The sequence below is a fragment of the Schistocerca nitens genome, chromosome 4, assembly GCF_023898315.1.
Source record: "Schistocerca nitens isolate TAMUIC-IGC-003100 chromosome 4, iqSchNite1.1, whole genome shotgun sequence".
In the NCBI taxonomy this organism is placed as follows: Eukaryota; Metazoa; Arthropoda; class Insecta; order Orthoptera; family Acrididae; genus Schistocerca; species Schistocerca nitens.
The window spans coordinates 700,049,988-700,062,658 of record NC_064617.1 but is presented as its reverse complement, the minus strand read 5'-3'; the positions used below and the strand labels follow the sequence as shown (position 1 = coordinate 700,062,658).

At 44.1% G+C, this 12,671-nt stretch overlaps 1 protein-coding gene across 1 annotated transcript in view; it reads right to left on the bottom strand.

The window, feature by feature from the left end:
- Positions 1–303: 303 nt before the first annotated feature.
- LOC126252511 (UDP-glycosyltransferase UGT5-like) overlaps positions 304–12,671 on the bottom strand; it is a 29,397-nt gene continuing 17,029 nt past the window's right edge. The window contains exon 4 of the mRNA XM_049953407.1: positions 304–580. Coding sequence (XP_049809364.1) covers positions 304–580 — 277 coding nt within the window. The remainder of the gene's footprint in view (positions 581–12,671) is intronic.

The following is a 12,671-nucleotide window of genomic DNA, read 5'->3' as shown; positions in this document are numbered from 1 at the left end:
ACTTGACTTTCGTTACCCAGTGCGGGACGTGATTTTGTTGCAGAGAGCAGTCTTAGAGATGATCATCACGATCTCGTGCTCTTCCTATGTCGAACTTCATGCAGCTAACACATGAATAGCCGGTTGTCATGACGTGTATGCTCTAGCGATTTTATCACTTCCCAAGGACACTCGTTAAAGTTGCAGGGATGAGTCTGTTAAGGAGGCGAAAGTCGCGCACACTATAGGAGCACTCCTACGAAATACGACTATAGCATGCAAGAGGTCTCTGCCAGATTTCTGACACGTGATGCAGGGACACTTTCACTGTTTCTTTAGTTTGCTGGGACGAGTGAGCCACGAGAAGAACCACCGAGTCAGCTTGTAGAGGAGAAACGCCGCCACGGCCGCCACAGCCAGTATGAAGGCTATGACGTCGAGCAGCAGCAGCTGCCACCAGTGCAGGTCGAGGGCTGCGCTGCGCAGGTGAGGCGCCCCCTGGTGGCGGATCACGTACTGCACCCACCACACCGCCCTCTCCAGGGACGTGCTCTGGTGCTCCCGGTAGATGGCACAGAAGCGCTTCATGTTCTCCTGGTAGCTGCAACAGAGAAACGGCATCATTCCAAGACTACTAGGTTTAAAATATTTGATAGTTAACAGCTTAGCATGATGGACTGCTTCCTCCAATAATATACTAACAGGAAACTGGCACTGTCAGTTCCAACAGTTCCGCCGCTAGCGTTGCGCAAAGCATTGTGCCTGCCGGCCAGTTCTCAAGAGGCTAAAACTTTGCTGATTTAAAGAAAGAACGTAACTCCCTCCATAATTAAAATAAAGAATTTCAGAATTTTTACATGTATTTGTAGAAGATAGTAGTATTTTTTTAAACGTCAAACTTTTTAAGTATTAAATATTCCAAAAATTGGTAACTAAAGAAGCAAACACTCAAGCTTATACGTAGCAAATGCAATCCGATTTGCAACTTCGGAGTGTCCCCTTGCTGCGATTTGTATTTTGATTGACAACGAAAAAAATATTTCAGGGAGTTCGGTAGCTTTAGAGACACGACGAGACAAGTTTCTATCTGTTTAGAGGCACTGAACCTACGACTTATCTTACACGAAAGATTAAGGAAAGGCAAACCTACGTTTCTAGGATTTGTAGACTTAGAGAAAGCTTTTGACAATGTTGATTGGAATACTCTCTTTCAAATTCAGAAGGTGACAGGGGTAAAATACAGGGAGCGAAAGGCTATTTACAATTTGTACAGAAAGCAGATGGCAGGTATAAGAGTCGGGGGGGGGGGTGTATGAAAGGGAAGCAGTGGCTGGGAAAGGAGTGAGATAGGGTTGTAGCCTATCCCCGATGTTATTCAATCTGTATATTGAGCAAGCAGTAAAGGAAACGAAAGAAAAGTTCGGAGTAGGTATTAAAATCCATGGAGAAGAAATAAAAACTTTGAGGTTCGCCGATGACATTGTAATTCTGTCAGAGACAGCAAAGGACTTGCAAGAGCAGTTGACCGGAATGGACAGTGTCTTGAAAGGAGGGTATAAGAAGAATATCCACAAAAGCGAAACGAGGATAATGGAATGTAGTCGAATTAAGTCGGGTGATGCTGAGGGAATTAGATTAGGAAATGAGACACTTAAAATAGTAAAGGAGTTTTGCTATTTGGGGAGCAAAATAACTGATGATGGTCGAAGTAGAGAGGATATAAAATGTAGACTGGCAATGGCAAGGAAAGCGTTTCCGAAGAAGAAAAATTTGTTAACATCGAGTATAGATTTAAATGTCAGGACGTCGTTTCTGAAAGTATTCGTATGGAGTGTAGCCATGTATGGAAGTGAAACATGGACGATAAATAGTTTAGACAAGAAGAGAATAGAAGCTTTCGAAATGTGGTGCTACAGAAGAATGCTGAAGATTAGATGGGTAGATCACATAACTAATGAAGAGGTATTGAACAGAATTGGGGAGAAGAGGAGCTTGTGGCACAACTTGACTAGAAGAAGGGATCGGTTGGTAGGACATGTCCTGAGGCATCAAGGGATCACCAATTTAGTATTGGAGGGCAGCGTGGAGGGTAAAAATCGTAGGGGGAGACCAAGAGATGAATACACTAAGCAGATTCAGAAGGATGTGGGTTGCAGTAGGTACTGGGAGATGAAGAAGCTTGCACAGGATAGAGTAGCATGGAGAGCTGCATCAAACCAGTCTCAGGACTGAAGACGAAAACAACAACAGAGATCTCTGCAGTGCAAAGTCCCATACTCGGGATATGAGCGTAGGCGAGCAGATGCAGAAACCACCCATGGCAGTGTGCCAGTGGAGGTGGTTTGCCGTTGCCTGCCTCCGACCTGTTATGAAGTGTTAAGTCTGTATCTGTGTCGTGTGCATGAAGTGGAAGAAGGTGAAACCCGGTGGCCAGCACAGCCTTCCTCTCGCGGAAAGCACCGGGCTTAACGTCCCTATCCGACGGACGAATCAACAAGTGTCACATGCCCTCACTTCATGAGACACTGCGCTGAGGTTTGGAACTGAATCCAGGAGTTTGGCGTGAGGACTGGTGAACAGGAACATTACACCAACACCACTTTCCCCCTTGCCGGGCAAATACTGGAAGTGAAAATTGTCATCCACCACCAGGATTCGAACCACTTACCTCCGAGTCGAGTGTCACCGCTCTAGTACGCGTCAGCGACCTCGGCTACTCATAGAGATCTATACCGTACTTGAATTTCAGTTTTTTACTAGACTTTTGTGAGACATAGAAGCTTTACGGAGATTCTCTGTCGACAATGAGAGGGAAGTGCTGTGGGGGCTGCTTGGACTCGTGACAATTTCTTAACTGTCGACACTAAACATCAGACAACTAATTTAAATCAGACTGTAGTTGTTCCAAAAACTATCTTGATCATGTGTTTTTAAGTGCGTTTTGGTGGATAGTTATCTTTGTACTGTGTACAAGTGCAACTACGAAAGGAAATCAACATGCGGTGTACGCCAATATGCAGCGCGGCAGCGTGTATTCCAGTATTGTAACTGAGGAAGAAGCTACATTGTTGTGAACTGTGTGCGAAATGTTAATAATGGCATCAGCAATCGCAAATCTCAACTGACTGTGAAGTAATGGCACTGATTCATTCACCGTGTGAAGAAAAAAAGGAATCGGTATACTTTCTCGATGAAATGTATGCAGTTTATGGAGAGAATGTGAAACATTTATATCGCATGTTTTGGTACGTACGGGCAAGGACGAACTTGTTCAAAAAGTGAGTGAAAAAAGGTACAGAACATTATCTGAGTTTTGTAGGAAAATGGAAGAGTAAATGACAAGTTGAAGCTTAGAGTCAGTCCATAACAATATTTACAGCATTTACAGTATTTACAGCAGATATTAACTACATGTTTTCTCCAATGGGAAATCCTGTCTAACACATTCCGAAAAACATTATAAAGGTAACTTCATCCACTCTTGTTTCATGTACAAGTATCCATATCTATATACGGATCGCGTAATTGGGGGGGTGGGGGGGTACATCTCATGAAAGGAGGTATCTCTTTCCGAATTCCGTTCTGGTTTACAGTTTTAACTTGTCACATATATTTCATTCGATCATTTTCCCGAAGCAGCAGCCGACAGATACGGCTACTGCGAGTTTTGTGCTCTTTTGGGCTCCGACATTTCCTTCAGATGACCGTAATATCCAAGGACGTTTCTGATAACATACGCCGACGAAGGTGATTGTTTTCAATAGTACTTTCTGCAAGAAAAGAGACGTGTGTTCTGTTCGTTTATGGCGAGACAAAACAACAGTCTACTGAGAGAGCTCACCCAAGTTTACAGAAGCTTATGAAGTGTCGCAGACGTTTTCTTAAAAGATTTGCTCAGTGGTTCAGTTTACAGATTAACTCACAATACTCAATTCACCAAAGTACAAGGAAAAATTGAAATCATTTTTTATTACTTAGTCGGCATTTCTTCTGAGGTCATCAGTCCCCTAGAACTTAGAACTACTTAAACCTAACTAACCTAAGGACATCACGCACATCCATGCCCGAGGGCGGATTCGAACCTGCGACCGTAGCAGCAGCGCGGTTCCAGATTGTAGCGCCTAGAACCGCTCGGCCACTCCGGCTGGCAGTCGACATTTATATTTCCCTTGTATAGGCACGGGCTGGCTCTTTAATGAAAATGAAAGTAATACAAATGTACGTTCTAGCGGGACAACTACTTAAGGTGCCTTAATTTCACGTAAATTTATGTTAAGACATAACTTAAGGTTCATGTGTATATAGTAAAACTTGATACATACGTTAATGTATTTTTAATAATAACTGACGTTAATTTCCAAATTGCAATCGTGTTAAAGTTTCTCCTCCTAACATACAGTGTCAAAAAGCGGGGACGGGTAGTGTGAGGGATTATATGCTTCTGTGGAAGGGTGATTTGTACAATGTGACCTCCAGAATACTGACGTGAGCTTCGGGATTTGATGCAGAGTTGATATTGTAGCTGGCAGCACAAATTATTCACCTCCTTCCTAATCGTGCGTGATTCTTAACGAGGTTCGATGATGGCTGCCAGTTTCTGCGAGGCGGACATCTCTGTCCAATCATTCTGTCACAGCAACCCGAGCAGCCTAGACAAATTTCCTGCTTACCGCTTCGGACGTTTGGCACAATTTACCGGAGATTTTCATCTGCATTACCTTCAGAGAGCTTTGTGGACCTACAAAGTCGCCATCTACGTGCGCACGGAATTAGCATGACATATCACCGCCAGCACAGCGACTACGCTGCGACTCTACTCGTGAGCAACTCGGGAACTTCTGTTCTAAAACCAGTCTGCCTCATCTCAGAATTCAAAGAAGGAAAAAATTGAAAGGGGCCAAAACTACCAATGAACAGGACGAACTTTTTCGTGGTACAAGGGATCTTCTCCAGTCAGACAACTGTTCAACATCTGAAATTCGAACGAACGTTTTGTGCCTCGCGCGTGGCTTTAAGAACCAATGCTAACTCTAAGTGCAAACTGAGATGCGTATAACACGTGAGAAGTGACACGATAATACAGCGCGACGCGCACTTTCCGCACATGTCGCGCTTGTTCTGCGCATATTGAGCCGCGTACACATTCTTTGCCCGCGCCGATTGGCGCCGGTTCGCAAACGATTTAACAGAAACTATTCTGTAAAGAAATTGATTTTTACGTTACCTGTAGCTTTATATGTTAGCTTCATGGTGAAGGAGCCATTATTTCACTAATGGTCGTACTTATTGTAATACATTTAACTAAGAGTTAAAGTTTCCGATTGAAAATAGGGGTTGCTATGACTTTGCATTTATTGCATGTTACATTATATGTTGCTGTCTATAAAATTTAACTAAAATATTGAATTTTTCTTTCTCCATTCTTAAGAAAATGGATGTATGTAATGCGTTTACTGCCGATCGCACTCGCGAGAGAATGAAATATTCATAACATCCTAAGTACCTCTTGAACACATTGAGACATCGAAACGAGATTTTGGCGAATGACAGCACATAAGGAGGAGAATATTTTGCCAAATCGTCAACAAATGGTTCAAATGGCTCTGAGCACTATGGGACTTAACATCTGAGGTCATCAGTCCCCTAGAACTTAGAACTACTTAAACCTAAATAACCTAACAGCATCACACACATCCATGCACGAGGCAGGATTCGAACCTGCGACCGTAGCAGTCGCGCGGTTCCGGACTGAAGCGCCTAGAGCCGCTCGGTCACCGCGGCCGGCAAATCGTCAACACATATAACTCCATTATCTACGGCGATGTCGCAGGAGCTATAGTTTTATTTTATTTTTTTTTTTCAATCCAGAACTGTAATCTTTTAAGTCATCGACAGCCAGCGAAAAGAGAATTTCCTAGTATGAAAATAAACATGAAATTTCTTCTGGTATGTTACTGCAAACCGACACAATGAGGATTTTCATAAGCTATTGACCTCCTGGTTGCCAACTGCTTGTTTACCGAGGTACTATGTTTCAGAAATCTGTCGCAATAACTAATGCAAGGTGCGTTTGTGCAAATTATACAGTGTTTTCACAAAAGAAGAGCAATTACACCTATCAACAAGAGAGATGCGACCGTTACTCATAAACGATGATACTTCTTCGAATGAGGAAAAGTAAACAATTCACACAAAAATAAACCGCCAATTCTGTTCCAATTTTGGCGGAATCCCAGTAACTAAGTTTTTAATAAGTGAACAACTGAAATGGAAACTTACCGAAGGATTTTCGTTCTGTTCTTCATGCAAGGAATATCAAAATAGTGAAGAGTGTATGCTTCACACGCACATGCCAGATGCTGGTTCTAGGTCTAGAGGACTGATGACCTCAGATGTCAAGTCCCATAGAGTTTAGAGCCATTTGAACCATTTTTTAGAAGTCATTCCTCGCCAGGTGACGCTGCTATTGCCTGGACTTGATATCGGTAGTAGGTCAGTGGTCATAGTGTTCTGGCTGATAGGTGTATATAGAGAAAAGGAGCGGATCTATCGCACTTCCTTGGGGCAGTGCTGACGATACTTTCGTCTCAGATCAACACTCGCCGTCCAAAACTACGTACTATATTCTACTACTTCAAAAGTCTGCGAGCCACACATACACTCCTGGAAATGGAAAAAAGAACATATTGACACCGGTGTGTCAGACCCACCATACTTGCTCCGGACACTGCGAGAGGGCTATACAAGCAATGATCACACGCACGGCACAGCGGACACACCAGGAACCGCGGTGTTGGCCGTCGAATGGCGCTAGCTGCGCAGCATTTGTGGACCGCCGCCGTCAGTGTCAGCCAGTTTGCCGTGGCATACGGAGCTCCATCGCAGTCTTTAACACTGGTAGCATGCCGCGACATCGTGGACGTGAACCGTATGTGCAGTTGACGGACTTTGAGCGAGGGCGTATAGTGGGCATGCGGGAGGCCGGGTGGACGTACCGCCGAATTGCTCAACACGTGGGGCGTGAGGTCTCCACAGTACATCGATGTTGTCGCCAGTGGTCGGCGGAAGGTGCACGTGCCCGTCGACCTGGGACCGGACCGCAGCGACGCACGGATGCACGCCAAGACCGTAGGATCCTACGCAGTGCCATAGGGGACCGCACCGCCACTTCCCAGCAAATTAGGGACACTGTTGCTCCTGGGGTATCGGCGAGGACCATTCGCAACCGTCTCCATGAAGCTGGGCTACGGTCCCGCACACCGTTAGGCCGTCTTCCGCTCACGCCCCAACATCGTGCAGCCCGCCTCCAGTGGTGTCGCGACAGGCGTGAATGGAGGGACGAATGGAGACGTGTCGTCTTCAGCGATGGGAGTCGCTTCTGCCTTGGTGCCAATGATGGTCGTATGCGTGTTTGGCGCCGTGCAGGTGAGCGCCACAATCAGGACTGCATACGACCGAGGCACACAGGGCCAACACCCGGCATCATGGTGTGGGGAGCGATCTCCTACACCGGCCGTACACCACTGGTGATCGTCGAGGGGACACTGAATAGTGCACGGTACATCCAAACCGTCATCGAACCCATCGTTCTACCATTCCTAGACCGGCAAGGGAACTTGCTGTTCCAACAGGACGATGCACGCCCGCATGTATCCCGTGCCACCCAACGTGCTCTAGAAGGTGTAAGTCAACTACCTTGGCCAGCAAGATCTCCGGATCTGTCCCCCATTGAGCATGTTTGGGACTGGATGAAGCGTCGTCTCACGCGGTCTGCACGTCCAGCACGAACGCTGGTCCAACTGAGGCGCCAGGTGGAAATGGCATGGCAAGCCGTTCCACAGGACTACATCCAGCATCTCTACGATCGTCTCCATGGGAGAATAGCAGCCTGCATTGCTGCGAAAGGTGGATATACACTGTACTAGTGCCGACATTGTGCATGCTCTGTTGCCTGTGTCTATGTGCCTGTGGTTCTGTCAGTGTGATCATGTGATGTATCTGACCCCAGGAATGTGTCAATAAAGTTTCCCCTTCCTGGGACAATGAATTCACGGTGTTCTTATTTCAATTTCCAGGAGTGTATATTTGAGGACCTATTCCGTATGCTCGGACCTCTGTTAACAGTCTGCAGTGCGACACTGTGTCAAACACTTTCCGTAAATCTAGCAATGTGGAATCTGCCTGTTGCTCTGCATCCGTGGCTCGCAGTATATCGACAGAGAAAAGTGAAAGATGAGTTTTTCACGATCGATACTTTCTAAATTCGAGTTGATCTGTGGGTACAAGCTTTTCTTTATCTAGGAAATTTATCATACTAGAATTTAGAATACACTCAATAATTTTTCTGTAAACTGACTTTGGTGGTTCATGGTGTGGGTTCCTGTTGTCATGGCCTAATTCATGAACCATGGGCAACGTATGAGTGGCCAAGTAAGTGGTCCTGACAGTCGGGATACCAGTTACTTTGGAATAAGGCCGGGCATCTCGGACATGTTCTAAGTCGTGGTCACCTTTGTGCTCAGACGGCAAAGACTACCAAATCCACCGGTTAGTCACTCAACCGTTACGGGTAAAACTCAATGGGACCCAGGGCAGGTAAGGCTAGCAACCTGCTTCCCTGGAACTTTAAATATAGTGCTGGCAACAATCAGAGCAAAATGCCTCGGACCTTTGGAGGTGACGGAGTCCCACCTCTAATTGACAAACCAGGGACTCCTAAGATACGACTCGGCAGACGAATGGTAACGAGATGGGGAGCTATTAATATCAATGGGGGCTACTCTGGGAAGAAGGTAGTGCTGGCAGAGGCTGCAAGTAAGATGGGGTTGGACGTTTTAGCTGTTAGTGACATTCGGGTAAGGGGTGAGAAAGAAGAGGAAAAGGGAGAATACAAGGTCTACCTTTCAGGAGTCAAAGCAGGAATAGCACAATGGAGTGTAGGGCTTTACATCAGGAAAGAAATGGAACCCAGTGTAGTTGAAATAAGGTACGTAAACGAACGACTGATACGGATAGGTTTGACAGTGTCTAGCAAGAAAATTAGGATTGTGTCAGTATATTCGTATTGTGAAAGGACAGATCAAGATAAGATGGATAGTTTTTATGACACGCTCAGTGATGTAGTTGTTAGAGTAAAGGACAAGGACAGTGTTCTGCTCATGGGTGATTTTAATGCCAGGATTGGAAATCGAACAGAAGGGTATGAAAAGGATATGGGTAAATTTGGAGAGGATATGGAGGCCAACAGGAACAGGAAACAACTCTTGCATTTCTGTGCCAGTATGGGCTTAGCAATCACAAACTCCTTTTTTAAACATAAGAACATTCACCGGTATACTTGGGAAGGCAGGGGAACCAGATCTGTCATTGACTATATAATAACAGATCAGGAATTCAGAAAGCCTGTGAGGGACACACGTCTATTCATGGGATTCTTTGATAACACTGATCACTATTTAATCTGCAGTGAAATTGGTATTGTGAGGCCGAAAGTGCAGAAGGTCAGGTCCATATGTAAGAGGATAAGAGTGAAGAAACTTCAGGATAAGGAAATCAGGCACAAGTACATAACAGTGCTCTCAGAAAGGTACCAGTTAATTGAACGTAGTCAATTACAGTCATTCAAAAAGGAATGGACAAGGTACAGGGACACAGTACTAGAAGTGGCTAAAGAATGTGTTGGAACAGTAGTGTGTAAAGGTAGGATGAAGCAAACAGCTTGGTGGAATGACACAGTCAAGGCAGCCTGTAAAAGGAAAAAGAAGGCGTATCAAAAATGGCTACATACTAGAACTCAGGTAGACAGAGAAAGTTATGTTGAAGAAAGAAACAAAGCCAAACAGATAATTGCAGCATCCAAGAAGAAATCTTGGGAAGACTTTCGAAACAGGTTGGAGACCTTGGATCAAGCTGCTGGAAAACCATTATGGAGTATAATTAGCAGTCTTCGAAAGGGAGGTAAGAAGGAAATGACAAGTATTTTGGGCATGTCAGGAAAACTGCTAGTGAATCCTGTTGATGCCTTGGGCAGATGGAGAGAATATTTTGAAGAGTTGCTCAATGTAGGTGAAAATACGATCAGTAATGTTTCATATTTCGAAGTACAATGGGATAGGAATGATGATGGAAATAGAATCACATTTGAGGAAGTGGAGAAAATGGTCAATAGATTGCAATGCAATAAAGCGGCTGGGGTGGATGAAATTAAGTTGGAACTCATCAAATACAGTAGAATGCCAGGTCTTAAATGGCTACACAGGATAATTGAAATGGCGTGGGAGTCGGGACAGATTCCATCAGACTGGATGAAAGCAGTAATCACACCAATCTTTAAACATGGAAACAGAAAAGGCTATAACAACTACAGAGGTATCTCTTTAATCAGCATTGTGGGTAAAATCTTCTCAGGTATTGTTGAAAGGAAAGTGTGAGTATTAGTTGAGGACAGATTGGATGAAAATCAGTGTGGGTTTAGGACCCTTAGAGGTTGTCAGGACCAGATCTTTAGCTTTCGGCAAATAACGGAGATGTGTTACGAGTGGAACAGGGAATTGTATCTATGCTTTATAGATCTAGAAAAGGCATATGATCGGGTTCCTAGTAGGAAGTTATTGTCTGTTCTACGAGATTATGGAATAGGAGGCAAACTTTTGCATGAAATTAAAGGTCTTTACATAGATAGCCAGGCAGCAGTTAGAGGGTAAATTGAGTTCATCGTTCAGAGTAGTTTGAGGGGTAAGACAAGGCTGCAACCTGTCTCCATTGTTGTTCATATTATTTATGTATCATATGTTGAAAACAACAGACTGGCTGGGTGAGATTAAGATATGTGAACACAAAATAAGCAGTTTCGCACATGTGGATGTCTTAGTTGTGATGGCAGATTCGATTGAAAGTTTGCAAAGTAACATTTCAGAGCTAGATCAGAAATGTAAGGACTATGGTATGAAGATTAGCATCTCCAAAACGAAAGTAATGTCTGTGGGAAAGAGATATAAACGAATTGAATGCCAAATAGGAGGAACAAAGTTAGAAGAGGTGGATGGTTTCAAGTACTTAGGATGCATATTCTCACAGGATGGCAACATAGTGAAAGAACTGGAAGCGAGGTGTAGCAAAGCTAATGCAGTGAGCGCTCAGCTACGACCTACTCTCTTCTGCAAGAAGGAAGTCAGTACCAAGACCAAGTTATCTGTGCACTGTTCAATCTTTCGATAAACTTTGTTGTATGGGAGCGAAAGCTGGGTGGATTCAGGTTACCTTATCAATAAGGTTGAGGTTACGGATATGAAAGTAGCTAGGATGATTGCAGGTACAAGTCGATGGGAACAATGGCAGGAGGGTATCCACAATGAGGAAATCAAAGAAAAACTGGGAATGAACTCTATAGATACAGCAGTCAGGGTGAACAGGCTTAGATGGTGGGGTCATGTTACACTCATGGGAGAAGCAAGGTTGCCCAAGAGACTTATGGGTTCAGCAGTAGAGGGTGGGAGGAGTCGGGGTAGACCAAGGAGAAGGTACCTGGATTCGATTAAGAATGATTTTGAAGTAATAGGATTAACACCAGAAGAGGCACCAATGTTAGCACTGAACAGGGGATCATGGAGAAATTTTATAAGGGGGACTATGCTGCAGACTGAACGCTGAAAGGTAAATGATGATGATGATGACTGACTTTAACGGTATTAGTATGTAATATTGCATGCCTGTTTTTCTTATATACGGGAGTCATCTGCGCTTTCTTTTTCAGTCACTTGGGATTTCCCACTGAGCAAGAGATTCACGATAAATAGAAGCTAAGGATGGAGCTAAGGGCGAAGAATTCTCTGTGAAACAGATTGGGATTCCATCCTGACGACTTACTTGTTTTCAACTCTTTCTATTAGTCCATTTGCTTGTTATTATTTGCCAAAAACTACATTTCGATATGTTAAACTGTACATGAAATATGAGTGGTCTCGTGACTCATCATGCTACGAGGTGTGTTTTTAAGTAAGTGCCATTTTGAAATTAAAAAAAGATGTGGTGAGAATCAGTAGCTCAATAATTTTATTTTTACATGAAAGCCTGTACCTTAATCTACTTTTCTGCATAATTTCTGTAAATATTGAGGCACTTGTCATAACGTTGTACCAGTTTTTGAATACCCTCCTCATAGAAGTCTGCCACCTGACTTGTTAACCACTGCATCACCTCTGTTTTGACTTCGTCATCATCTTGAAGACGCTGACTGCCCAGGTGTTTCTTCAGGTGCAGGAACAGATGGTAGTCACTGGGCGCAAGATCAGGGCTGTATGGAGAATGATCTATAGTTTCCCATCGAAAAGATGTGATGAGATTTTTGGTCTGATTCGCCACATGCAGATGGGCATTGTCTTCCAGCAAAACGATGCCCTTGCTCAACTTGCCACTGAACGGCGTAGATTGTGCAATGTCTTACAGTAAGCTGCTGCATTGATTGTCTCATTATGAAGCAGAAATTCCACAAGCAATACTCCTTTTCTGTCCCAAAAAACTGTGTACATGATTTTCCGGGCGGAAATTGTTTGCTTAAACTTCACTTTTCTGGGTGAATCTGAATGCCGCCATTCCATGGACTGTTGCTTTGATTCTAGCGTGACGTAGGCCACCCATGTTTCATCGCTCATAACAATTTGGCTTAAGAAATCATCACCGTCATTGTGGTACCG